Source organism: Podarcis muralis, chromosome 16, assembly GCF_964188315.1.
Source record: "Podarcis muralis chromosome 16, rPodMur119.hap1.1, whole genome shotgun sequence".
Classification (NCBI taxonomy): Eukaryota; Metazoa; Chordata; class Lepidosauria; order Squamata; family Lacertidae; genus Podarcis; species Podarcis muralis.
Genome location: NC_135670.1, coordinates 2312592 through 2338368, shown reverse-complemented (window position 1 = coordinate 2338368; position 25777 = coordinate 2312592). Strand labels below are relative to the sequence as shown.

Genomic DNA, 25777 nt, shown 5'->3' with positions numbered 1-25777 from the left:
TCCGTGAACCATGAAAGTCTACCTGTGAACGCCAAGCGGAAACTCTTGTTATAAAACACCTATTGGAGGGACTGGGATCAGGCACTAGGGGGCAGTACAGAGGCCATCAAATATGTCAGGATTTTTTTTGGGGGGGGATATGCACCTCTAAATAGCTCCCTGCCCCAACCAGGGAAGTATGGGGAAATTGATGTTCAATAGGTGCTAATGGGAAAGTGAGCTCATTTATTTTCTATCCAAGGGAGAACTCCGTCGGTAGAGTATGATTAATGCCAGGGTTTTGGGTTCGAGTGCTACGCTGGGCAAAGGTTTCCTGCAATGGGGTCCCTTTCAATTCTACAATTCTATTTATTGCATTTGCATCTTGCAGCTTTGCAAGGCACACCCTCAAGTGCCAGGGTGCTGTAGTGGCTAGGACCTAGGAGAGACCAGGGTTCGAATTCTGACTCGGCCACATGAACAGGGCTGGATTAAGCAAAATAAGCCTGGGTTTTTAGGGCATCGAGGGAAGCGGGGAGGAACCACAGAAATTTCCACTGGCGGATTTTTAACGTTAATGGTCCCAAATTGCTCAGCTGAGCGTTCATTTTTTAGTGTATCAAAAATCCCAACTCTGCACAACTCTGCAGCGAGGCAGGCCGGTTGCCATATCTCTGCTAAGCACAGAAGCCGACGGGTTATGTAAGATTTGTTTTGAAGATCAGATCAAAGACTTTGACGTTTTCATCCTCAAAAAAGTTTTTGAGCTTCTGCTGAAATGAGGCTGCATTTTTTAAAAGTTGTATTTCAATCAATTGTTTTATATCTGGTGTTAGCTGCCCTGAGCCCGGTCTTGGCTGGGGAGCGCAGGGTATAAATAATTTTTTTTATTATTATTTTCATGTATAAATAAAGTGGAAGTATACAAAACTAAAACACCACTTCCCATCTTACAGTAGGTTTTCTTTCATTTCGGGGAAAAACAACAACATTTTATTTTACGTTTTATTTTTGTTTCTGTTTTGAATTAGATAAATGTGGGGGCACCAACATCTTTTGAAGCCCTCTAAAGGTCTTGATGGGGACGCAGGTGGCGCTGTGGGTTAAACCATAGAGCCTAGGACTTGCCGATCAGAAGGTCGGCGGTTTGAATCCCCGCGATGGGGTGAGCTCCCGTTGCTCGGTCCCTGCTCCTGCCAATCTAGCAGTTCAAAAGCACATCAGAGTGCAAGTAGATAAATAGGTACCACTCCGGCGGGAAGGTAAACGGCATTTCCATGCGCTGCTCTGGTTCGCCAGAAACGGCTTAGTCCTGCTGGCCACAGGACCCGGAAGCTGTATGCCGGCTCCCTCGGCCAATAAAGCGAGATGAGCGCCGCAACCCCACGACTGGACCTAATGGTCAGGGGTCCCTTTACCTTTACCTAAAGGTCTTGATCCAGCCCTGTGCATGAAATGCTTTGGGTGTGTGACCTTGTGGGCCAGTCAAAATCCCCCTCAGCCTCAACTACCTTGCAGGGTCGTTGTGAGGATTAAAAATCACCTTCAGCTCTTTGGAGGGGGAAAAAAAAAAGAGTTAGGCCATAAATGCATAAATTGGGCGACATCCCCATTAAAAATTCCCAAGCCCTTTCTCCTATGGGACACACCCAGTTGCTTGACCCGGGGATAATTACTGTTTACCGGGATGACTTTCGGAGACACATGGCTCCACACCTGGGGCCGCACGTGGACAGTGACGCTCAGTGGCTAGAGCACAGGGCGCGGCTGGGCTGAGGGGCCCGATCCTGCCCACCGCCCCCGGGCTTCGCCTTCCCTCCGCTGCTTCTGGCTCCCTGACAATGCCAGATGTTGCTGAGCCTTCGAAAACAACTCGCCCGGGCAGGATGCCACCTTCGCTCCTTCTCATCGCCAGAAGGGCTCTGGCGGCGCTTCTCTCTCCTCGCTGACGATATGCGGACGGGGAGCGCCGCAGTTTCACAGGTGCAGCTTTTACCGGCACAACCGTATCACAGGTGCAGTTTGGCCAACGCCGTATCTGTTAAGGGCTGGCTGATGCAACGTGTGGGGCTGAGAGGCAGGGAAGTTCCCAGATTAGGAAGCCTCTTGGCCCATCTCGTTCAGTAATGTCTGCACGGACCGGCAGCTGCTCTCCAGGGTGCCTTGCCCAGCCCTGCGTGGAGCATAGCTGTCAACTTTCAGATTTGAAAATAAGGGAATAGCAGCCTCAAAAATATGGGACCAGCAGCCTCACCTATCCAGGGGACAGTCTACGGGATATCTAACAATCTGGGATAGCAGCGGGAAGCAGCGGGAAACGGCGCTGGAATAAGGGAATTTCCCACAAAAAAAGGGAAGGTTGACAGCTATGGCGTGTAGACACCAGGAATCAAAGCGGGGGATTTCTGCCTGCAGAGCAGGAGTGTGGCCGCTGAAATCAGCCTTTCTCTGAATTGTCCAGAATCGGCCTTATCTTCATTGTGTTCATGTTGGTTCTTTATGGAAGGACCATAGCTCAGTGCTAGAGGATCTGTGTTTCATGCAGAAGGTTAAAGTAAACTGCAACTAATCCAGAATGTGGCTGCCAGACTGGTGAGACTGGGAGCGGCCGCCGAGACAACATAACACCGGTCTTGAAAGACCTACACTGGCTCCCAGTACGTTTCCGAGCACAATTCAAAGTGTTGGTGCTGACCTTGAAAGCCCTTAAACCAGGCATAGGCAAACTCGGCCCTCCAGATGTTTTGGGACTACAACTCCCATCACCCCTAGTTAACAGGACCAGTGGTCAGGGGTGATGGGAGTTGTAGTCCCAAAACATCTGGAGGGCCGGGTTTGCCTATGCCTGCCCTAAACAGCCTCGGCCCAGTAGACCTGAAGGAGCGTCTCCACCCCCATCATTCTGCCCATACCCCAACGTCCAGATCCGAGGGCCTCCTGGTGGTTCCTTCCCTGCGAGAAGTGAGGTTACAGGGAACCAGGCAGAGGGCCTTCTCGGTGGTGGCGCCCGCCCTGTGGAACACCCTCCCATCAGATGTCAAGGAAATAAACAACTATCTGACTTTGCCCACTGGTGGTTTCTGAGATCTTGTGGTCTCCCAAGGCTCTCTTGAGGACCGGAAACTTGATTCTCTTTTTAAAGTGGTTTGGAGCAGGGGATGTTGTGCCTGGTTCTGAAACCTTCATGGATGGGGAACTGTTTCAGAATTGGTGCCGCTCTGCCGATTCAATCTCCATTCATTCACAGATACACCCGATACCCCATGTTCCCTTTCGAAGCGCATTAATGATCACTCACGCAGCCCACTGCCCTTCAGTTAATGTGTCTTTCTCGTTACTACCCCCAAATTAATGCCATTCTCCCCTTAAGATATCACTATGCCCTGTCTGGTTGGCATGAGATAGGAGCTGGCTACTGACCAGTAAGGCCTTCAAGGGGCCTTGGGGCATTCCAAAAGATTGTGTTGCCCTGAATATTAATAGATAATGTGTAAAACGTGCAGGGGTAAGCAAGGAAATAATAAAAGAATCAATTGAATAATTATTAAACTACAACAACACAACAAGATGGAAGAAGTAAAAAATAATAATATTGAGATCACACATGGGTGAAGGGAAGTGGGGGGTATAGGGGAATTTATAAAAATTTCTAATATAATATTTCTAATTGCGTTGCATAGACAGCAAAGGGAAGTCCATAGCAATTAGGTATATTTTAATCTAGTCAACTATGTAATAGGCTTATGTTACAAAATGGATATGGATTTTGAATTTGATGTTTGCGATTCTTTTTCGGTTTTGGAATAAAGTTTAAAAGAGGGAAAAGAAAAGAAAAAGATTGTTATTGCCCTGCGGTTCGGAGAGGTTTGTGATAACTGTTCCCCAAACAGGTCAAAATCTTCGGAAGAGGGATATGTTTGCTCAGGCAGTTGATCTAAGAAGAAAAAGGAATTCTGGGTGTCACCGTGGCACTCCCAGAAAGCCTGTTAATGGGACACTTTCTGAATCCTGTAATATGACTCTTGTTGTCATTGTGCTGTTTCAAGTACAGTTCGTACCTCTGCTTACGTATATCCCTCTGGATACGTAAACTTCGGGTTGCGAATGCGGCACACCCAGAAGTGTATACTTCCGGGTTCCACCGTGCGCGCATGTGAAGAAGCGCTTAATCGCGCCGTGTGCGTGCGCAGAAGGGTGCCTCCGGTTATGGGCTTTCGGGATACAGCCGGGCCTCTGGAATGGATCCTGTCCGTAACCGGAATTACCGCTGTATTATTATTTTTAGTTATTTTAATTGTGTTTCATAGATTGCAATTGTTTTTACTGACATTTGCTTGCTATTCTATATGATATATGTTTGTGATGTTCTAATACAATATTTTCATTGAAAGTTTGCAAGCTGCATTGCGAACCATGCAAATGAAAGGCGGGAGAGAAATACAATTGATCAATCACACCACGTTCGCAGGTTTGATCCCCATAAGTGACAGCTGCACATTCTTGCATTGTAGAGGGTTGGACTAAATTATTCTCAGGGTCCCTTTCTACTCCGATCCTTGATTCTATGAATCAATCAATCAATCAATCAATCAATCACCCTCCTCCTGCCTCACCCTCCTCCTCGACTTTGGCTCTGGGTCGATCACCCATTCTGGTTTGTTTGTGGGGAGGCTGGACGGCGGCGCATCAAAGCAAGTTCTGTTTCCATTGTGCTTCCCCGTCACTTTCCTTACAGCAAAACATCCTTTCTTTTGCGGAAGCAAGTTTCATGGCGCCACAACTATCCAATCCACTCTAATTGCACCACCTGGATTTGCCGGCACGTGATGACTCTCATCTGAACATGGCAACAGCCTGGAATCTCCTTGCATAAATCTGCCTTCGCATGTGGGCAATTGGGTTTTATTTTTTTGGGGGGGGGGGGGAGAGTCCTGATCTAGTTTTTCTTTTTTTAAAAACCCCCTGCATTTCTGTCTTTCGGGAGGGAGGTGAATCTCACTCGTATTACGCCAAGAAATTGCCCTCGGGGCCAAGATGGGTGTTGAATATTTGAATATTGCAGGGCTGTGTTGCCATTGAGCCCAGGTCTGCGAAGGTGCTTATCTGCCCTGCGTGCCAATCTGGAGTGACTCCTGTCTCTGAAATCGACACCTTCTCCCACTCCTGCGAGGGAGGCGCCCGGTTTAAAGGCAGGTGATCCCTTTTCCCTCCCTCCGTCCTGCGTTTGAAGTTGTATGTTTCCCAACTCCGGTTGGCTTCCTCCTAAACAACGCTCTTGGCAATCGGTCAAAATCTTTCCAAGGCGCGAAGAGCTTCTTGCAAAATATTCCACGTCTGATGATGATCGATTTCTCCCCATGTCTCTTGGTCACGCCTGCCTTCTGGTGCGCTGCCTCCTCCTGACCTCTAGGGGGCTCAGGGAGATGGGGGACCATGGGACACCAAGAGCCATAACCTTGTTGCGTCACTGTCTTTGCAACACAGTTTTCTTTTTCATTGCAACAGAAAACCAAAACCAAAGAACCCCGTCTTAAGAGACTAGAAAAACAACAACTTTTCGCTGATATTTTTGGACTTCTAAACGATGCACCCAGTTCTAAAAACTCTCCATTTGCAGGGCACTATAGAAGGATTGTTGTTGTTATTGTTGTTGTTTAGTCGTTTAGTCGTGTCCGCCTCTTTGTGACCCCCTGGACCAGAGCACGCCAGGCACTTCTGTCTTCCACTGCCTCCCGCAGTTTGGTCAAACTCATGTTAGTAGCCTCAAGAACACTGTCCCACCATCTCATCCTCTGTCGTCCCCTTCTCCTTGTGCCCTCCATCTTTCCCAGCATCAGGGTCTTTTCCAGGGAGTCTTCTCTTCTCATGAGGTGGCCAAAGTCTTGGAGCCTCAGCTTCAGGATCTGTCCCTCCAGTGAAGCACTCAGGGCTGATTTCCTTCAGAATGGAGAGGTTGGATCTTCTTGCAGTCCATGGGACTCTCCAGAGTCTCCTCCAGCACCAGAATTCAAAAGCATCCATTCTTCGGCGATCAGCCTTCTTGATGGTCCAGCTCTCACTTCCATACATCACTACTGGGAAAACCAGAGCTTTAACTATACGGACCTTTGTTGGCAAGGATAGACTCACAGAATTGTGGAAATGGAAGGGACCACAAGGGTCATCTAGTCCAACCCCTTGTGATGCAGGAATCTTTTTGCCCAATGTGGGACTCGAACTTGCAACCTTGAGATTAAGAAGCTCATGCTCTCCTGACTTAGCTATTCCAGAGGATAGCTGAAACACTTTCTGAAGAATATCTAATACGGTTCTATCCTCCGAAAAAGTCCCACGGTCAACATAGAAGCATTTCAAAACCCAACCAGTAGTCAGCAATCAGCAAAATCCAATATAATGGATTTCATATAATGTGGCGGGAATAATATCCACAAAATATCAGCAAATGATGATGAAACCATGAAGTTCACTGACTGCCTAGCCGCCCTTTCTCTCAGCCGAAACTTCCTCACGGGGTTGTTGTGAGGCTGAAATGGGAAGCTGTCAGAAATGTCACAATAAACGGAACTCCTTGTCCTTGCACTGTTTTTTTTCTTTTATGCATGCAAAAAGCTTTCTTGTTTAGACAAGCCTACCCAGATGCTTAGAAAGTTGCGGTGAGTTTTAATTTCTTCCTAGTTTACAGTTATGTCAACTTTTGGAAAGTTTTCCATTATTGCTAATTTCCCTTATGGGTGATTTTATTGTGCCGTCTTTTTTCTAGACCGTTCCAAGATTTTGTTTTTTTAAAAAATAAACAATAAAAAATCCGGCCGTGTATAAATTTTATATATATTTTTTATAAACGAAGATAAACAACTAAACCCCCCTTGTTGATTACGACAAATAAATTTTAAACAATTGAAATGATCCCCAGCAACCATGATCAAACTACAGTTCCCAGAATTATTTGAAGGGCAGGGGGCGTGCATTCTGAATGTGCTTTAAAGTTCTGGCTTGGCAGAAGACATACTAACTCACACACGTATATACACATGATTGGCATCTGTATGTCTCGGGAGACAATGGAGGAGTGCACCTTTAGGGGCGGAGTCAAGCCATTGAAGAGTTAACTGCGCCTGCTGTGTCTGTAGAGACTGATACAGGAGAGACATGTTTTGTTGCAGTTGGGGCAAATGAAGGCATCTGGTTGTGCTGTTTTTTCTCTCTGCACTCCTTCCAGCGATCATTTCTCCCTTGGTCTCTGCTGTGGATACATGACCTGTCTGTCTTTCTGTCTCCGGGTGCTGCGGTCACCTGCAAGGGATTCCCAAACAGCAGGGTTGAGGCTCCGAGCCACCTTGTTTCATTTTCAGAACATCTCTGTGATGCAGAGCTAGTCCACAAGTGGGCCTGGGGCCTGAAGCCAGCTCCCCAAAGAACAGATCCTTGGGGGATCCTGGCATCTCCCATTCTGTAAGGTAAGGTAAAGTAAAGGTAAAGGGACCCCTGACCATTAGGTCTAGTCGTGGCCGGTTCTGGGGTTGTGGCGCTCACCACGCTTTATTGGCCGAGGGATCCAGCGTACAGCTTCCGGGTCATGTGGCCAGCATGACTAAGCCGCTTCTGGTAAACCAGAGCAGCGCACAGAAACGCCGTTTACCTTCCCGCTGGAGCGGTACCTATCTATCTACTTGCACTTTGAGGTGCTTTCGAACTGCTAGGTTGGCAGGAGCTGGGACAGAGCAACGGGAGCTCACCCCGTCATGGGGATTCGAACCGCCAACCTTCTGATCGGCAAGCCCTAGGCTCTGTGGTTTAACCAGTGCCCGGGCCTTAGATTGCCTACCCATGCCCAAGAGGCTCAGGGGTTTAGACCACAGTACCACCTGCATCCCTTTACCTTTACCTTTCCGTTCTGTGCACAAGGCTAAGCCAGCATCTCTGAGGCAGGAGTGCAAACACGGAATTGTAGAGTTAGAAGGGGCCACTAGAGAGTCATCTAGTCCAACCGCTTGCAATGCAGGAATCTGTTGCTTAATCCAAGTCTCGAACCCACGACCTTCAGGTTAAGAGTCTCGTGCTCTTTCGACCGAGCTATCCCAGCTGGGGACGCGGAACTGGGAGAGAACACCTTTGTTTGAGACTCTGTCCTGCCATGTAGATCGAGAGATACAGATACAGAATTCATAGCTGTTTCCCTTTTTTAAAGGGAAATTCCCTTATTCCCAATAGGATTCCTCGCCAGAAAAGGGAAAAGTTGACAGCTATGATACTGAAGCTCTGGTTTTCCCAGTCGTGATGTATGGAAGTGAGAGCTGGACCATCAAGAAGGCTGATCGCCGAAGAATGGATGCTTTTGAATTCTGGTGCTGGAGGAGACTCTTGAGAGTCCCATGGACTGCAAGAAGATCCAACCTCTCCATTCTGAAGGAAATCAGCCCTGAGTGCTCACTGGAAGGACAGATCCTGAAGCTGAGGCTCCAAGACTTTGGCCACCTCAGGAAAAGAGAAGACTCCCTGGAAAAGACCCTGATGTTGGGGAAGATGGAGGGCACAAGGAGAAGGGGACGACGGAGGACGAGATGGTGGGACAGTGTTCTGGAAGCTACCAGCATGAGTTTGACCAAATGCGGGAGGCAGTGGAAGACAGGAGGGCCTGGCATGCTCTGGTCCAGGGGGTCACGAAGAGGCGGACTCGACTAAACGACTAAACAACAACAACATGATACAGGCTCATCTCCAGAGCCACGCTGCCCCCTAGTGGAAAGTCGCCCACCTGCATCGCTCAGCATCTTGCCAACAGCTCCAAATCACGTAGGTGCCTCTGCCAGGTGGTTATATAACAGGCTGGATGACTCAACATACTTTTGATCGTGGAGCTGCCCTTGGGTGGGGCTCTGTTTCTCCTTCTCTTAATTTCGGTTCCCGAAAAAGTTGTGAAGAGCCGTCCCTGAAGGGCTGTAAGGGTGGATGGGGCCCCTTTAGCCCGCAGAGCTTTTGACTGCGGGGTGACAAGGCCTGGGAAAAGGTGCCAGCCTGAGATCAACACTGCAAGGGGTGTGTGGGGCGGAGATGGAGAACGCAGATTTGGAGAGGCTGATTTCCCTCCCTCCCGTTGCCAGCACATCCCAAGTCACACACATGATGTATGCGGAAGTTTCTTGGCTTATCGAGAGCAACTCCCCAATCATAGAATTGTAGAGTCATAAGGGACCCCCTTAAAAGGGACGCGGGTGGCGCTGTGGGTTAAACCACAGAGCCTCTTGGGCTTGCCAATCAGAAGGTTGGCGGTTCGAATCCCCGTGATGGCGTGAGCTGCCGTTGCTCGGTCCCTGCTCCTGCCCACCTAGCAGTTCAAAAGCACGTCAAAGTGCAAGTAGATAAATAGGTACCACTCCGGCAGGAAGGTAAACGGTGTTTCCGTGCGCTGCTCTGATTTGCCAGAAGCGGCTTAGTCCTGCTGGCCACATGACCCGGAAGCTGTACGTCGGCTCCCTCGGCCAACAAAGCAAGATGAGTGCCACAACCCCAGAGTCGGGTACCACTGGACCTAATGGTCAGGGGTCCCTTTATCTTTTATACAATTTTACAATATGCAGAGAACAGCATGAGTTGAGAAATCAGATAGAGAAGCTGAGGGAAGTCTTGAGGGGGGGGGGGTTTGTTGGGAAGGTGGGAGGTGGGGAAAAAGGGGAAGAAATAATGAAAATGATTTGTTTCGATAATTTGTTATGTTGAAATTGTTAATAAAATTTTTATTTTTTAAAAAAGTTCTTCCTGATGTTCAGTCAGAATCTCCTTTCTTGAAGCCACGGGTTCGAGTCCTACCCTCCAGAGCAGGAGAAAGCAAGCTTCCTTCATCTTCTGTGTGGAAGCCATTCAGATACTGGAAGATAAGGGAAGGGAGCCGTGTTTGGGGCTTTTTATGTCAGCGAAAATGGGAGGAAGAGCTGGAATGAGAGAAGTTTATAAAATTAGGAGAAAGTGGGCAGATAATTTTTTTTTATACCTCTCTTGTCACCGTAGTGTAGAACATCCGATGGACATCGGAAGAAGCTGAATGGTGGAAGATTTGAGACAGGGGAAAGGAAGGGCATCTTCATATGGTACATAGCTAAACTCTGGAACTCCCTGCCACAAGAGGCAGTGGTGCAATGTGACCAGCAGCTCTGTATTCAAAGCAAACTTGTTTTTTCAAGGGTTTTAAAAATAACGAGAAAAAAGGTCCCTGGATCTCTCTCTAACGATGCCCCTGGTCTAATCTAACACCTACAGTCCAAAGTCACGGCAAAGTATGAACTTCCATTACCTCCGTCTGTCACGGTTTGGATGTTGCAAAATAATTTCTGTTCATCAAGGAATGCTGATTACCCAATCATTCCTGCAAGCAGACCTGCATATTCTTAATGCTTCCTTCAATTTATTTAGTTAACAACATTTACGCCGCTGCTTACTGGTTTGCTCAATCTACGAGTGCATAAGAGCAGCCTTTTCCAAAGGTTTAAATCTCTCAATTGAGCGATCAATTGGGTGTTTGATTAACTTTTTATTAGGTCACCCTGCACTTCTGAAAAACTGGCCCGTTTTGCATTTAGAGCGGCAAATTTTACCGAGAAAAGTTTGTGAGGGTGATACAGGCTAAATTCTTCAGGGGAGCAAATTCTTATCTGACAGAATGCATGGTTTTATTAATTATTTTAACTCTCTAATGCATTTTATTTTGTTTTATGTACATTGTCTTTCATCATGGCTTCGGCCGTGCAAATAAATAATACCCATAAACGTTTATATGGCGCATGATTGCAAGAAAACCTCCAAGCGGTTTGCAAAAACATATAAGAAATAAAAGATATACAAAATAAAAGATTAAGATTCTCACTTGTTAGAAACAGGTCTTTAAAAGGTGATTGAAATCAACATCAGCTGAGAGATAAGCACCTGTGATGTCCACGTGTCTGGGTAGGGTTGCCTAAGTGAAGGAGGCACCGAGAAAAGGGCCACAGAGAAGGCTGCCCGTCTGATGTCACCAGGCAGGGAGTTCCAAAGTGTAGACACTGAGATTCTAAAAGGCCAATTTCTTACAAGGGTGGGGTGTGTATTGCAGTGGCGTAGCGTGGGTTGTCAGCACCCGGGCAAGGCAAGTAATTTGCGCCCCCTAACCCGTGGATTTGCCCTAACCCCAGATGTTGTGCCCGGTGCGGCCGGGCCCCCCTGCACCCTCCATGCTACGCCACTGGTGTATTGTGTGGCACCAGTAAGAGTACCAGTTCTGCAGATTAGAGCGGTTGAATGGGCACATAGCGGGCAAGGTGATCCCACAAATAAACTGGCCCCAAACTGATAAGATGGGGTATAAATAAACAGTATACAGTGGTACCTCAGGTTACATATGCTTCAGGTTACATACGCTTCAGGTTACATACGCTTCAGGTTACATACGCTTCAGGTTACATACACTTCAGGTTACAGACTCTGCTAACCCAGAAATAGTGCTTCAGGTTAAGAACTTTGCTTCAGGATGAGAACAGAAATCGTGCTCCGGCAGCGCAGCGGCAGCGGGAGGCCCCATTAGCTAAAGTGGTGCTTCAGGTTAAGAACAGTTTCAGGTTAAGAACGGACCTCCGGAACGAATTAAGTACTTAACCCGAGGTACCACTGTACTAATACTAATATAATATACAGTGGACACTTGGGTTGCGAATGTGATCTGTGCGGGAAGCATGTTCACGACCCACAGTGTCCAAAACCCGCAGCGCCACGCCTGCGCACGCGCAGGTCGTGATTCGGCGCTTCTGCACATGTGCAAAGCGCGATTTAGTGCTTCTGAACATGAGCATGTGCAAGTCCCGAAACCCAGAAGGAACCCGTTCCAGTACTTCTGGGTTCGGCGCAGTGCGCAACCCGAAATCGTGCAACCCGAAGCGTCTGTAACCCGAGGTATGACTGTACTAATAACAATACCTTGAACTCGGTCTGTTTTGGAGTCCACATGTCTGAAAACTGCCCATATTCCTTGCTCTTTTTGAGTCCTGTCATCTGCCCATTGCACAATTGCAGGGCTGGAGGTGGGGATCTCCCCTTCCAGTATCGAAGTGCTAGACATTCCTGTGCTGATCTATGTATGTGCTTGGTTGGTACACTTACGAACATTTAACATATATCTAAGACCTCAAATTTCCTATCACAGGAGCACGCAGGTGAAATCACGGCTGGTTGTCAACATGACATAGCAGGCCCGGCACACAGTTGATTGGGGGAGCATCTCCTGCCAAGGTCAGCCAAGGACGCTCCCTGGCATTCCCACGGGAGACGGGCAGGGATTAGAGGAGGCGCAGGCCGTGTGGGGCGGGGGGAACACAAAATTGGGGAGGTATTTTTTGGAACAGCAGGCCGAATCCTTTCATTTCAGCGGCTCCACGCCTCTCCCCCTCAGCTCCACCACCCCAGGCAGGCCGCTCTATCGCCACATCTGAGGAGGCTTCCAGGAGAGTAAAGGGCGCAGCCCAGGAAACGGGTGCCAAGAAAGGAGAGCTCAATATTGGATCAGCTTTTTGTAGCGAGCCCCGAGGCCTTGGTGGGGAGGATCCAAAAAGGAGAGATTCCTCATGAGCCCCATGGTGGTGCTTCCAGGATCGGGGGGGGGGGGGGGGCAGAGATTGGCAGGTCCTGACGGAAGAGGAGGAAGAAAGAGAGGCAACAGAAGTGGGGTGGAACGGAACTGTGGGAACCTGCTTTCTTGCACTGCAGGGCTAGAATGACCCTCTCGACCCCTTCCAAACCTGAGGTCCAGTGCTGAGGGCCATCTGGCGGTTCCCTCCCTGTGAGAAGGGAGGTTACACAGGGAACCAGGCAGAGAGCCTTCTCGGTGGTGGCGCCTGCCCTGTGGAACGCCCTCCCATCAGATGTCAAAGAAATAAACAACTATCCAACTTTTAGAAGACATCTCAAGGCAGCCCTGTTTAGGGAAGATTCTAATGTTTGATGTTTCATTGTGTTTTTAATATTCTGTTACGAGCCACCCAGAGTGGTCAGATGGGTGTGGTATAAATAGTAAGGTAAAGGGACCCCTGATCGTTAGGTCTAGTCGTGGCCAACTCTGGGGTTGTGGCGCTCATCTCGCTTTACTGGCCGAGGGAGCCGGCGTCCAGCTTCCAGGTCATGCGGCCAGCAGGACTAAGCCGCTTCTGACGAACCAGAGCAGCGCATGGAAACGCCGTTTACCTTCCCGCCAGAGCAGTACCTATTTATCTACTTGCACTTTGGCATGCTTTCGAACTGCTAGGTGGGCAGGAGCAGGGACCGAGCAACGGGAGCTCACCACATCACAGGGATTCGAACCGCCGACCTTCTGATCGGCAAGTCCTAGGCTCTGTGGTTTAACCCACAGCGTCACCCGTCCCTAATAATAATATTAATAATGTTCTTATGTTCAGGAGGTGGGGTGAGAGGCAAGGGTGTCTTCACCCGATGCTCATTGCCTGATTTATTTCCCTACACGCATGTCCAGTTCTCTGAACTCCACATGCACACATGAGATGCTCAACCATGGCTTCTGTTTTCAAATCAGACGGAAGATGTTTCGAAGGAAAGCGCACCAAGCAGGTGTCTCTCACAGGAAGCGACAGGGATAACTATGGATCTCAGTGTATGTCATGAGCAGTGGGAGTCCACCAGTGCAGGAATAAGCGGCAAGGTGTCAATTTCCCCCCCAGGTGAAATGGGCTAAGTGTTATCCCCATTTAAAAAAAAAAAAGATCTCCAGCCACTGCCCCTTTGAGATAATTGCTTGGCCAGCTGCCTTAGGTGCCAGCGACCTGTTTTCCTAACTCCGCATCTGACAATTAAAAGTGGTGCGACTGGTCTTTATGATGGCATTGTTGTGGTCAGGAGAAACCCTGGGGTGCCCAGCGCTTTTTACCCCCATTAAAAAATGGGGAGTGGCTGCCTTGCCCGTAATTTGTCAAGTTAAAAGCTGCCAACCCTGCCCGGGTACAGAGAGGCAGCAGAATTGGCCAAGAATAAACATGAGTCCTTGCTGGAGAATTTACATGCAGGTTCCCGGCGCTGAAATACTTGGTCCAAGGTTTCCATCTGGTGGTAGAAAATGACGTGACAACATTTCCCCCATCCTAATTCCTGCATTCCTCCCTGGAGCGAGTCAGGGCCACACCGCAGATTTTAAAGATGCATTTAACATGGCAGGAGGTTTTTTTTAATGACTGAGGAATGGAAGCTGAGAATAATCAGATTTGCAGCAGGCGTGAAGCGGGGGAGAGATTAATCCTTTCCTCTCTTGCTGTGGTTCTGTGGGAAATCTTCTGCATCTGAACTACACAGTTAAAACTTTACCATTCCACTTTAAAACAGTCATGGCTTTCCCCAGAGAATCCTGCAAGTGCGGCTTTCTCCCAGTTGAAGTGCAGAGTGTTTGAGGACTGGGATATTTGCAGGTAAAACAAAATGCTTGTTTGCACAGCTATTGTACTACCAACCTTACTGTTATGCCTGTGAAACATGGACCACTTATAAACGCCATCTCCAACTCTTCGAAAGATTCCATCAACGGTGTCTCCAAATATTTTTACACATCACTTGGGAAGACAGGTGAACTAATGCCAGTGTCCTGGAAGAAGCAAAGATCACCAGTGTTGAAGCAATGATCCTTCAACATCAACTTTGTTGGACTGGTCATGTTGTGCGGATGCCTGATGATCGTCTTCCAAAGCAACTACTCTATTTCGAACTTAAAAATGGAAAGCGTAATGCTGGTGGTCAACAAGAGAGGTTTAAAGACTCTCTCAAGACAAATCTTTTAAAAATGTAGTATAAACACCGACAACTGGGAAACACTGGCCTGCGAGCGCTCCAGTTGGAGAACAGCCTTTACCAAAGGTGTCAGGGGCTTTGAAGACACTCGAACTCAGGACGCAAGGGGAAAACGCGCTAAGAGGAAGGCACGCTTGGCAAATCCACACCGTGATCAACTCCCACCTGGTAACCTATGTCCCCACTGTGGAAGGACGTGTGGATCCAGAACTGGCCTCCACAGTCACTTACGGACTCACTATTAAAACTGTGTTTATGGAAGGCAATCTTACTCAGCTACGAGGGATCGCCAAAGAAGAAGAAGAGTTTGTTAAAGGTACCAAGCTGTTAGGACACCCCCCCTAAATTCCCCTCACAAGGCTACAATTTCCAGAGTCACCTGGGAAGAGGGATTGATAATTTCTAGCTCTGTAGCGGAATATGGAGGTCTCCTAACAACTCCCAACAAACTACCCTCCCCACAATTCTTTCACGGAAGCCATGCCTGTTTAAAGTGGAGTGATACTGCTTTAAATGTACAATGCAGAAGGGGCCTAAATCTATTTTTTTTTGGGGGGGGGAGTGTTATATGCCCTGTTATCATCCTCCCTGCCTGCAGTGCAAATTATGAATTTTAAAAGAAGGCTGGCTCACAATGGAGACTGACCAGGAACAAAACCTTGAGTTCCTAGCAGTAGCTGTGAAAAATGAGAACCACACACTAAGGATTGTTAGAAAAGGGATTTTAAAAAACCACACAAAACCACCTGCCAAATATTGTAATGCTGTACAACTGCACTTGGAAGACTTGGATAGAGTTCTGGTTGCCACAGCTGAAAAAGGATATTGCAGAATGACAGGGAGACTTAGAGGGTACTCAATGCAGAAGGTGAATAAAGAATGGATAGTGTTTAAAGAATATTTGAAAACCTATTACGATAGCAAAAACCTCCTGGCAGACCTTAAATGGTTCTTGTAATGTATAGACAACAAACTGAAGAATATTTCTCTGAAGGAAATTAAGGAAACAAAGTATAATAATATGATACTGTTTAAAAAACAACAAATGAGACTTAGTTTTTTTGAGAACAACCGGAAGTTTCTTTTATCCTTCTTACTTTTGTTTTTTATTTCCTTTTCCTTTTTATTTATTTTTGCTGTATTTTTCTTTTTTTGTGTAGTGTTCGTGCATAAACTGTAATGTGGCAATTTGTTGTGTAAATATGTGTTGAATGTTGAATAAAGTTTATTTTTAAAAAATTAAAAAAAGAAAAAGGATATTGCAGGATAAGGATAAAGGATAAGACAATGATCAAGAGACTGGAGAACGCCCCCCCCCCCCCCCCCCGTTTGGAAAGGTCATAGCATTTGGAACTTTTTAGTTTAGTTTCCTGCCCTGCAGGGGGGTTGGACTGGATATCCTTTGGGTGCCTCCCAACTCTAAAATTCTAACTTAAAGAGGACTGCCCTCTAGTGCTGGAACCTATTATGTACCCACTTTCTTTTCCAATTTCAGTCAGCATCGCCCAACAGGCTTTCATGCCCATCTTCTCCATCAAATGGACTAGAAACTTTGTAAGTTTTTGTTGTTGTTGTTGTTGTTGTTCAAATTTCCGTTCTCAGGAATCTGATTTCTGTGGCGCTTCTGGAGACATGAGGAATCTTTGGCTACAAACTTGCCTCTCTAATCAGTTTCTACACATCTCCCGGTTTCATCCCTCCCTCCCTCAATCCATTAAAACATTTTATTTTACCCACGCAATGGAAACTTGCCTGCGCTGGAAGCCCACCTGACGCAGAATCAATATTGATATAGGTTTATTAGACCATCTGTCTTCGTTTTCAGCGGTGGTGGAATATATCTTTTCTGCACGCTCCTGCAATTCTGTCAGAGACGGAAGGTGCAAAAAGGCTTCTCTTTCAAGCAAACCGGGAGAACGGATTTCAGTATCACAGGAAGCCGGCTTTGCAGAGTTAGGCCACTGGGAGACGTTAGGATTCGAAGCTGGAACCTCCTGCATTGCAAAGCACTGGAAACAAAGTGATATGCGCCCATTCTCCTGGTTGCGTAAAAAAGGCTGGATTTTAAAAAGGTTGCAGGAAACTAAACCCCTGGTTCTTTCACTCAGTAACCTTGACCCTGCCTGGCAGTGCTTAGGGCAGGGGTCAGCAAACTTTTTCAGCAGGGGGCCAGTCCACTGCCCCTCAGACCTTGTGGGGGGCCGGACTATATTTTGAAGGGAAAAAATGAATGAATTCCTATGCCCCACAAATAACCCAGAGATGCATTTTAAATAAAAGGACACATCCTACTCATGTAAAAACACGCTGATTCCCGGACTGCCCGCGGGCCAGATTGAGAAGGCAATTGGGCTGGATCTGGCCCCCGGGCCTTAGTGACTGTTCTGGTTTTGAAATATACTCGGAGTTGAGAGTGGATTTCATGCTCTTTATTCAGCTCATAGTGGTGAGGAGGAATGGAAGTTCCCCCAGAATATCTGCTTTATATACATTATTTACACAATGGGCTCCACGTGATTGGCTAATTCAGGGATTCTCCTGTAGGCCAATCAGGTTGTGGATTCACTTCCACCCGGAGTTCGATTGGGTGGCTCCTGCGGACCAATCAGACTGCTGCATTCTGGATCCTATTGCTCTAGGACCAATCAGACTGCTGCATTCTGGATCCTATTGTTCTAGGACCAATCAGACTGCTGCATTCTGAATCCTATTGTTCTAGGACCAATCAGACTGCTGCCTTTTGGATCCTAGTCAACTCAGTACACAACAGCTTTGCGAACTATTTTCGGAAGCTGAACGTCCAACGGGGCTTCTGCTGCTTCTGATTGGCTGCAGGAGCTTCCTGCAGCCAATCGGGAGCCGCGCTTTGGTTTCCGAACATTTTGGAAGCAGAACGGACTTCCGGAACGGATTCCAAGCTCCGACTGTATTTCAAACCCTTGGAAAACATAGAATCAGAGAGTTGGAAGGACCCCGAGGGTCATGTAGCCTGCAGGGCGATAGCTGATGGGAGGAGGAAATGGGCGTGAGAACCCGGCAGCCCAAAAGGAAGGTGCTTATTCTGGGTGCTGGCTGGCCATTTCTCTCCAAGCAGGGAGCAGAATACAGTGGTACCTCGGGTTACATACGCTTCAGGTTACAGACTACGCTAACCCAGAAATAGTACCTCAGGTTAAAAACTTCAGGATGAGAACAGAAATCGTGCTCCGGCGGCGCAGCAGCAGCAGGAGGAGGCCCCATTAGCTAAAGTGGTGCTTCAGGTTAAGAACAGTTTCAGGTTAAGTAAGGACCTCCAGAACGAATTAAGTACTTAACCTGAGGTACCACTGTAATAGAATGAGCTAGATGACCGGCAGACCGTTATCCCAACCCCTCATTTGCTCAGGGCACAATCTTGTGACCACAGCATCCCTGGCCGATGGCTGCCCACCCTCTGCTCACAAATCTCCCATGAAGAAGACCCCATCATCTCTGAGACAGGCTGCCTCAATGCTGAACAGCTTGGGTGCAGGGAACCAGGCAGAGGGCCTTCTCGGTGGTGGCACCTGCCCTGTGGAATGCCCTCCCACCAGATGTCAAGGAGATAAACAACTACCTGACATTTAGAAGACATCTGAAGGGAGCCCTGTTCAGGGAAGTTTTTCATGTGTGACATTTTAGTGCATTTTTGGTCTTTCTTGGAAGCCGCCCAGAGTGGCTGGGGAAACCCAGCCAGATGGGCGGGGTACAAATAATAAATTATTATTATTATTATTATTGGGTATTCCCCGCCCTCAGTGCGTGTGTTTTCCCTGCAATATAGGAATGTGTCACCTTGGAGATACACATTTCAAGCTTGGAGAGGATTCCAGCGGCTCATATTGAGGGACCAGTCAGGCCAGTGCCATGGGCCTCAGAGGGCCTCACTCTTGGTACCCCAACAATTGGCCACCTCCAAAACTACAGATTCTCCTGCTGTGTTGGTGGCACCCAAATGCTGAAATGTGTAGCCCGACAGCGCCCTCTGCTGTTGGCATCCAGTCATGAGCCTGGATGTGGTAACCAGAGTCCCCACTTTGAGACCTTTCCCCCGGAAATATTTGCAGGGTGTTTGTGTGTGTGTGTTGTTGTCAAACGCAGCCCGGCGGCTCAAAACACAGGAAGAGCTGTTTTTTCACACTGTCCACAGATTGATTCGAAACAGGACCCATCCGGCTGCGGCCCAGAGGTCTTCCATGACACAATGGCGGCAGAGTGGGCTTGAGGGATTCCCACCGCAGGCCTTGGGTGTCCCATGGTGAGATGCTGGACTGGCAAAAAGACCCTCTTTGCTAAGACCCTGAGCAAGAGAAGCCACGCCTCTTCCTGCCAATGGAAGTGACTTCATGCCGACAGCAGCGACTTCCTGTCGGGGAGTTTCCCATGCCTCTTCCTGCCAACTGAACTGACTTCCTGCCGACAGCATCCACTTCCTGTCGGGGAGTTTCCCATGCCTCTTCCTGCCAACTGAACTGACTTCCTGCCAACAGCATCCACTTCCTGTCAGGGAGTGGTCCATGCCTTTTCCTGCCAACGGAAGTAACTTCCTGCCAACAGCATCAACTTCCTGTCGGTGAGTTGCCCATGCCTCTTCCTGCCAACTGAACCGACTTCCTGCCGACAGCAGTGACTTCCTGTCGGGGAGTTGCCCGCCCACCGGCACCCCCTTCAGGGCAGCAGGCAATCCAGCGGGACGTCGCACTCCCCCAGCACAGCGTCCCTCCGGAGGCCGGAGCCCTTGTTAAGCACCTTGAGCCTCAGGCTGCACCTGGACAGCTCCTCCGGGGAGACGCCCTCAAAGAAGAAGTCCTCATTGAAGATGGGGTTGCGGCTCCTCTTGACGACAGCACTGCGCTGCCTCAGGCCTTCCCCGGGCCGCAGCTGCAAGGAGACGCAGCAGCTGAAGTGTCGCGGGTCGCAGTGGGGAGGGTAGAAGGCCTCGGCGCACACCAGCCGGACGCGGAGGCGCCCCTGGGGCTGCAGGTACTCGCTGGACAGCCTCAGCCGCCCGCCTTTGCTCACTGTCAGCACCACCTCCTTGGTGAGCCGCTCGTGGCAACGGATCAGGTCCAGCGGGAAGAGCGGCAGTGGGGCAGGGGAGCCCCAGGGGGGATCCTTCTCCCGCCGCGGAAAGCTGGGGCTGGTGTCGGCAGAGCTGGTCTCCTCTGGGGACAGGGAGCTGGGCCGCGGGGCAGCGCCGAGGTCGCTAGAGCAGAAGGCGAATCTTCGGCGATGCCGGTAGGCGGGACAGAACGGAGGGCAGCTCAGAGGCCGCGTCAGCAGGGGAGAGCTGAAAGGGGACGTCTCGGTGGAGGAGGCCGTGTCGCTGTCGAACATCAAACCGGGCTGCAGGGAAGGCCTCGTCGGCGGGGAGGTGAACTGGGCCCCTTGCAACCGGCGCGGCAGGCGTCCGCCGTGGAAGAGGGACTCCCGGCGGCGGGTGTGCGGGCTCTCGGGCAGGAAGGGCAAGCCCGTGGGGCTGGCGAGGTGGGGCATGGAGGAGGTGCTGTAGAGGCGCCCCACGGGCTGGACCTCCCCCTCCTCCGGGCTCTCCACTTGGATGACGTGCTGCTCGGCCGACCGGGCCAGGATCCCGCGGCCGTCGGGGCTGTCGCTCCTGCACCGCCCCTGCAGGCTGGCCAAGTTGGGAGGGATGAAGAAGGTGGGGATCGTGTCCGGCGTGATCACGTTGGGGAGGGTGGGGCAGGGCCTGGGGGGCTTCCTTCTGGAGAACATCTCAGGGCAGGAGGAGGCCGGGTGAGGGGGAATTCACAGCGGGATGGAGGGCAGAGGTCCCGTGAGAGCACCAAGGGTTCTCAGGGTGGTCTGGGAAGAAAGATAGGAAATGGTTAGCACCCTGAGGGAGGAAGAGATTATTTGCCACGGCCAAAGTCCCAGGGACACGTCCAATCTCTCTGCTACAGCTTTGGAGGGTGTCAAGGACACCCCCAAGCCAAAGAATTGCACATACAGTGGTGCCTCGCAAGACGAAATTAATCCGTTCTGAGAGTCTCTTCGTCTTGCGGTGTTTTCGTCTTGCGAAGCACGGCTATTAGCGGCTTAGCGGCTAAGCGGCTATTAGTGGCTTAGCAGCTTAGCGGCTATTGGTGGCTTGGTGGCTATTAACGGCTTAGCGGCTATTAACGGCTTAGCGGCTTAGCGGCTATTAACGCCTTAGCGGCTTTAAGAAAAAGGAAACAAACTCGCAAGAACTCGCAAGACGTTTCGTCTTGCGAAGCAAGCCCATAGGGAAATTCGTCTTGCGGAACGACTCAAAAAACGGAAAACTCTTTCGTCTAGTGAGTTTTTCGTCTTGCGAGGCATTCGTCTTGCGGGGCACCACTGTAGTATCCAAACAAACCCTGTGTTGCAAAGAGAACGTCAACAATGTCTAGGCAACACAATGACCATACATACATAATAGACAATCTTTATAGAATTGTTGCTTTTGAATTCTGGAGCTGGAGGAGACTCTTGAGAGTCCCATGGACTGCAAGAAGATCCAACCTCTCCATTCTGAAGGAAATCAGCCCTGAGTGCTCCCTGGAAGGACAGATCCTGAAGCTGAGGCTCCAAGACTTTGGCCACCTCATGAGAAGAGAAGACTCCCTGGAAAAGACCCTGATGTTGGGAAAGATGGAGGGCACAAGTAGAAGGGGACGACGGAGGACGAGATGGTGGGACAGTGTTTGCGAAGCTACCAGCATGAGTTTGACCAAACTGCGGGAGGCAGTGGAAGACAGGAGTGCCTGGTGTGCTCTGGTCCAGGGGGTCACGAAGAGTCGGACACAACTAAATGACTAAACAACAACATAGAATTCCTTCAAATCATAAAAAGTTCAAAATGAAATCTTTAGTCTCAAAGTCTCTGAAAATCTTTAAATGAAGTGAGGTGCCAAACTTTGTACGGTGGAAAACAAGCTGTGAAGTTTGTGTATTCAACAATGATGTCCAACACTGAACAGATATCCGGATATTGACTACTGTTTTGTAGAATTCTTCACCAGCGTGGTGGGTGGATATAGAATGCTTCATAAACCCATCTTATTTCGAACGAGTGTATATATAAATGAAAATATCAAATTCTGTGGAACAGTGCTCATGTAATAATGTAGTCACTGCTGAAATAAGATGGTTTCACAGCTTGTTTTCCACCGTACAAAGTTTGGTCCCTCGCTTCATTTAAAGGCTTTCAGAGACTTTGAGACTAAAGATTTCATTTTGAACTTTTTATGATTTGAAGGAATTCTATAAAGATTGCCTATTACGTATATATGGTCACTGTGTTGCCTAGACACTGTTGAAAGAATTGCACATGGCGGATAGTTAACTCTTTGTGGTCAAAGGTGACCATCTCTTGGCTCCAAATACTGCCCCCCCCACTAGCCTAGCATCTAGGCAGCTATTCCCAGGTCTATGGAGCAGTTGCAGAAAGAGGGGACCCCCCTCCCCAGTTATATACCTTCCCCTCAATGCGCTATACACAGCCAGCCAGAGACTAGGCCTGCATGGAAATGCCCTTTGCTCTTCCCTTTTCACCCCCTCCTGGTTCTGGGAGGCAGTGGTGCCGGAGAGGGTGGGGAAGTCCTTCACTTGCCTGGCCTGCCTCTTCCTCCTCTTCCTCCTCTTCCTCCAGCGCTCCACCCTCCAGCTCTGAAGCTCCCCCTGCCTCCGACTCTGGCCTTCTGGCTGACACAGGTCCCCACAGATCACGGACCTCTCTCCCCAGTCAGACTCCAGCCCTCCTTCCCCCTGGTGCACATTCATCAGCGTCCAGCCAGAGGGTAAAGAACAAAGCATTTTCAGGTCTCATGAGGACTAGAAACTCTTCTTTTCTTTCAGGTTGCTGAATTCAAAACCAGATGCTGGGTTCCAGACTTGACAATCCCATGGGGTCCCGCCCCCCCAGAAGGACACCGGCCTTCCTCCACTACTGTTTCCACCCCCCCACAGCGAATTTGGAGGATGCTTTCTCCTTGAGCGAAATATTTTATAGGGTTGTCACAAGGCTGAAGGGAGCTAGGGGTGTTGGAAGAAAACCTACTTGCTGAGCACTGGTGCAAAGTGGCTGATCCACTCACTAGGCACCGCTGCCTTTCAGCCCACCAATACACTCCCATCAATCCCTGTTTATTTGTTTGTTTTCATAATTCATTCTTTCCTCCACACACAACCTCTTTTGATTCTCACATGCGCCACTAAATGTAACTGTACTGAACCCCCTTCATCACCGCTCATAAGAACGTAAGTTTAGCCCTTCTGGATCCGGCCCATGGCCTATACAGTCCAGCACCCCGTTCTCGCAGTGGCCATCCAGATGCCTGCGTGGGAAACCAGCAGTCAGGATTCGAACACAGGAGCGCTCTCCCCTCCTGCTGAGCCACTGTGGCGCGCAGCCATTGATATCATTTTCCTCCGGGGTTTCCCCCAGTCCCCTTTAAAGCCATCCAAATGGGGTGGCCACTCTTGTGGGAGGGAGTTCCGCAGTCCCGTGAAGAAAGAATTTGTCCCATCCTCTTTCAAAGCCACCTGGCCACCTGAAAGCCTCTTTGAAAAACATAGCAGTGCCCTTTCTAGTCCCCGTGACCCCGTGGTCTTTGCTTCCTTCGAAAGGGACGTGTGGGAGAGAGAGCGAGAGAGAGCCCTTGCCTCTGGCAAAAGCCGAAAGGCGGCTCCAGCACCTCGTAACAGAGTCATTAAACCGGCTACCTGTCAGAGCGTAGCTAAGTAGCTCTTTGCCACTGACGTCATTCTGCTCTCCTGAGTCCTCTGAAAAGTTTTCAAATGTCAGGAGGAGGAGGGAACTCGAAGCCGGAGCTCTTGCAGTACGGGGTGGAAAGCTGAGCAACATATCTCCTAGTCGAGGCTGATACTGGGACCTCCTGTGTTCAAAGCAACTGCTCTAACCCATGAGCTATGGCCCTTCCACAAAGATTCTAGTCCTCACTGTTTTAAACCAGGGTTTCCTCTTATGGAATAGGATGTACCTATTATCACCAGAGAAATTTTGGAGGATATGATGTCTTAAAGGTAAAGGGACCCTGACCATTAGGTCCAGTCATGGCTGACTCTGGGGTTGCGGCGCTCAACTCGCTTTACTGGCCGAGGGAGCCGGCGTACAGCTTCCAGGTCATGTGGCCAGCATGACTAAGCCGCTTCTGGCGAGCCAGAGGAGCGCACGGAAACGCCGTTTACCTTCCCGCCGGAGCGGTACCTATTTATTTACTTGCACTTGATGTGCTTTTGAACTGCTAGGTTGGCAGGAGCAGGGACCGAGCAACGGGAGCTCACCCCGTCACAGGGATTCGAACCGCCGTCCTTCTGATCGGAAAGCCCTGGGCTCTGTGGTTTAGACCACAGCGCCACCCGTGTCCCCAGTGCCACTTGCCTGGTGTCTAATGAAGGTGCTAGCCGGACCTCCCTGGGGAGAGCATTCCAAAAATGGGGAGCCACCACTGAAAAGGCCCTAGGAGTTGGTGCCTATAGTGCCAGACTAGCTGAGCCACTGGCCTCATCCAGAAGGCTCTTCTGACATTCTTATGATTACAATCCTGTCGCCAGTCGCCAGCTGCGCTCGCTGTTAGAGGGAATGATATATGAAGAATCGTGAAGCGGGAGTCCCAAATCCGGCTGGTTTGTTGTCTGGTCATTTATGTCGCCACACCACAAGGGGACGTGCTTTGCAAAGCAGGAGAGCATCCTGACCGTCTTGGCAACAGGGACATATTTCCTCTCCCCTGCCCCTCAAGGTAGTCCTGCAAACCTTTTCACAGAAATGCAAAAAGTGACCCAAAATGAAAGGCTTGTTTCTATGTGGGAGGGTAAGGTGCTCTCAAAAGGCGCGCCTGAAATTCCAGCTTGCACATTCCTAATTGTCCGCAAACACAGTGGAATGGCAGCTGTGGCCAATGGCATGCCTTGCGTTCTGTGGTCCCAGAAATTGGATGCCTCCGATCAGCCTGGCGAATGCCAAACATACATATGCTGTGATTTTTCCTGCAGGAGCACAGATCTCGCCTCTCGTTTCCGTTTTAAAAACAGGCAAATTCCTGCTCCATGTGCCCCCCAAGAAACACTCTTTGGATGTTTCCAGCTGAAATCTCCAAAGCCACACGGCGCAATGGAATTTCCCATCGTTGCAGGCCGAGCGTAGAAAGTTCCTTGTGCGGCGTTGCCATCGCATAGACGTGTGTGCACGATGCACGACAGAATGCAAAATAGATAAAAGGTGAACATTTTCAGGATCTGTAGAGCTGGCCACCTCTGGAGTTTCTTGGCACACACAGACTTGCAAGGTACCAGCCTCAAGCAGTCTGCTTTCCTCCATCGTACATCACGCAACCTGTCTGCTAGGAGGAAAAAGTTATCCCCACCACGTCTTGAGTTTTTCCCCTTCTCTCTCTTTCCTGGGAAAACCTCTCCAGCTGACTTGCCCCTCACAACCCAGCCCAACAGAGCCAATTACCTGCCATTGTTCCTTCATGTCCCCCTTTCTCCTTTTCTCGAATTCCCCCGTCTCGTTTCCTCGGATCTCCGGGAGACCAGCTGGCATCAGACAAGCTTTCCGTCCCGCTGTTTATACCTTGGGCTTTCCGACGTCACTCTTTTGTGTGACTCACGGCGAGTTGCTCAGTTTCCCACTAGAGGGCTTTCGGGCCGGATAAACACAACCATTCATATTTTTTTCCTTTCCTAAACCCACTAGCGTGCTAAGAAACTCAAGAGTACATTTGAGGAGCGTGCACAATTTGGAGGGAGGCGGAAACTCCAACCCACGTTACAGAGTGTCCAGTTCTGTCGACATGACAGCTGATCTATCTTCTTGGGGCCTTTCTGGATTCAGTGCCGGACTGAAATATTCGCCCCGCTCCCCGATTCTTTGGCAAGCCGCCTGCCTTGGTTTTGCTAGGTAGCTTAGCACAAAGGAATCATTCTTCCAAGCGGTGGCAAATGTTTGCAAATACTTTAGCGGCAA

At 49.4% G+C, this 25777-nt stretch overlaps 1 protein-coding gene across 1 annotated transcript; it reads right to left on the bottom strand.

Moving 5' to 3' along the window:
- Window positions 1-17216: 17216 nt before the first annotated feature.
- Window positions 17217-25416, bottom strand: C2CD4D (C2 calcium dependent domain containing 4D). The gene is made up of 2 exons (XM_028710281.2): window positions 25268-25416; window positions 17217-20628 (listed from the first exon to the last, which is right to left on the bottom strand). The coding sequence occupies exon 2, from the start codon at window positions 20536-20538 to the stop codon at window positions 19471-19473; it is 1068 nt and encodes a 355-aa protein (XP_028566114.2). The 5' UTR covers window positions 20539-20628; window positions 25268-25416; the 3' UTR covers window positions 17217-19470.
- Between the last annotated feature and the right edge of the window lie 361 nt (window positions 25417-25777).

Coding starts and splice junctions, on each gene's coding strand:
- C2CD4D (XM_028710281.2), bottom strand. CDS start 20,538: ATGTTCTCCAGAAGGAAGCCCCCCAGGCCCTGCCCCACCCTCCCCAAC.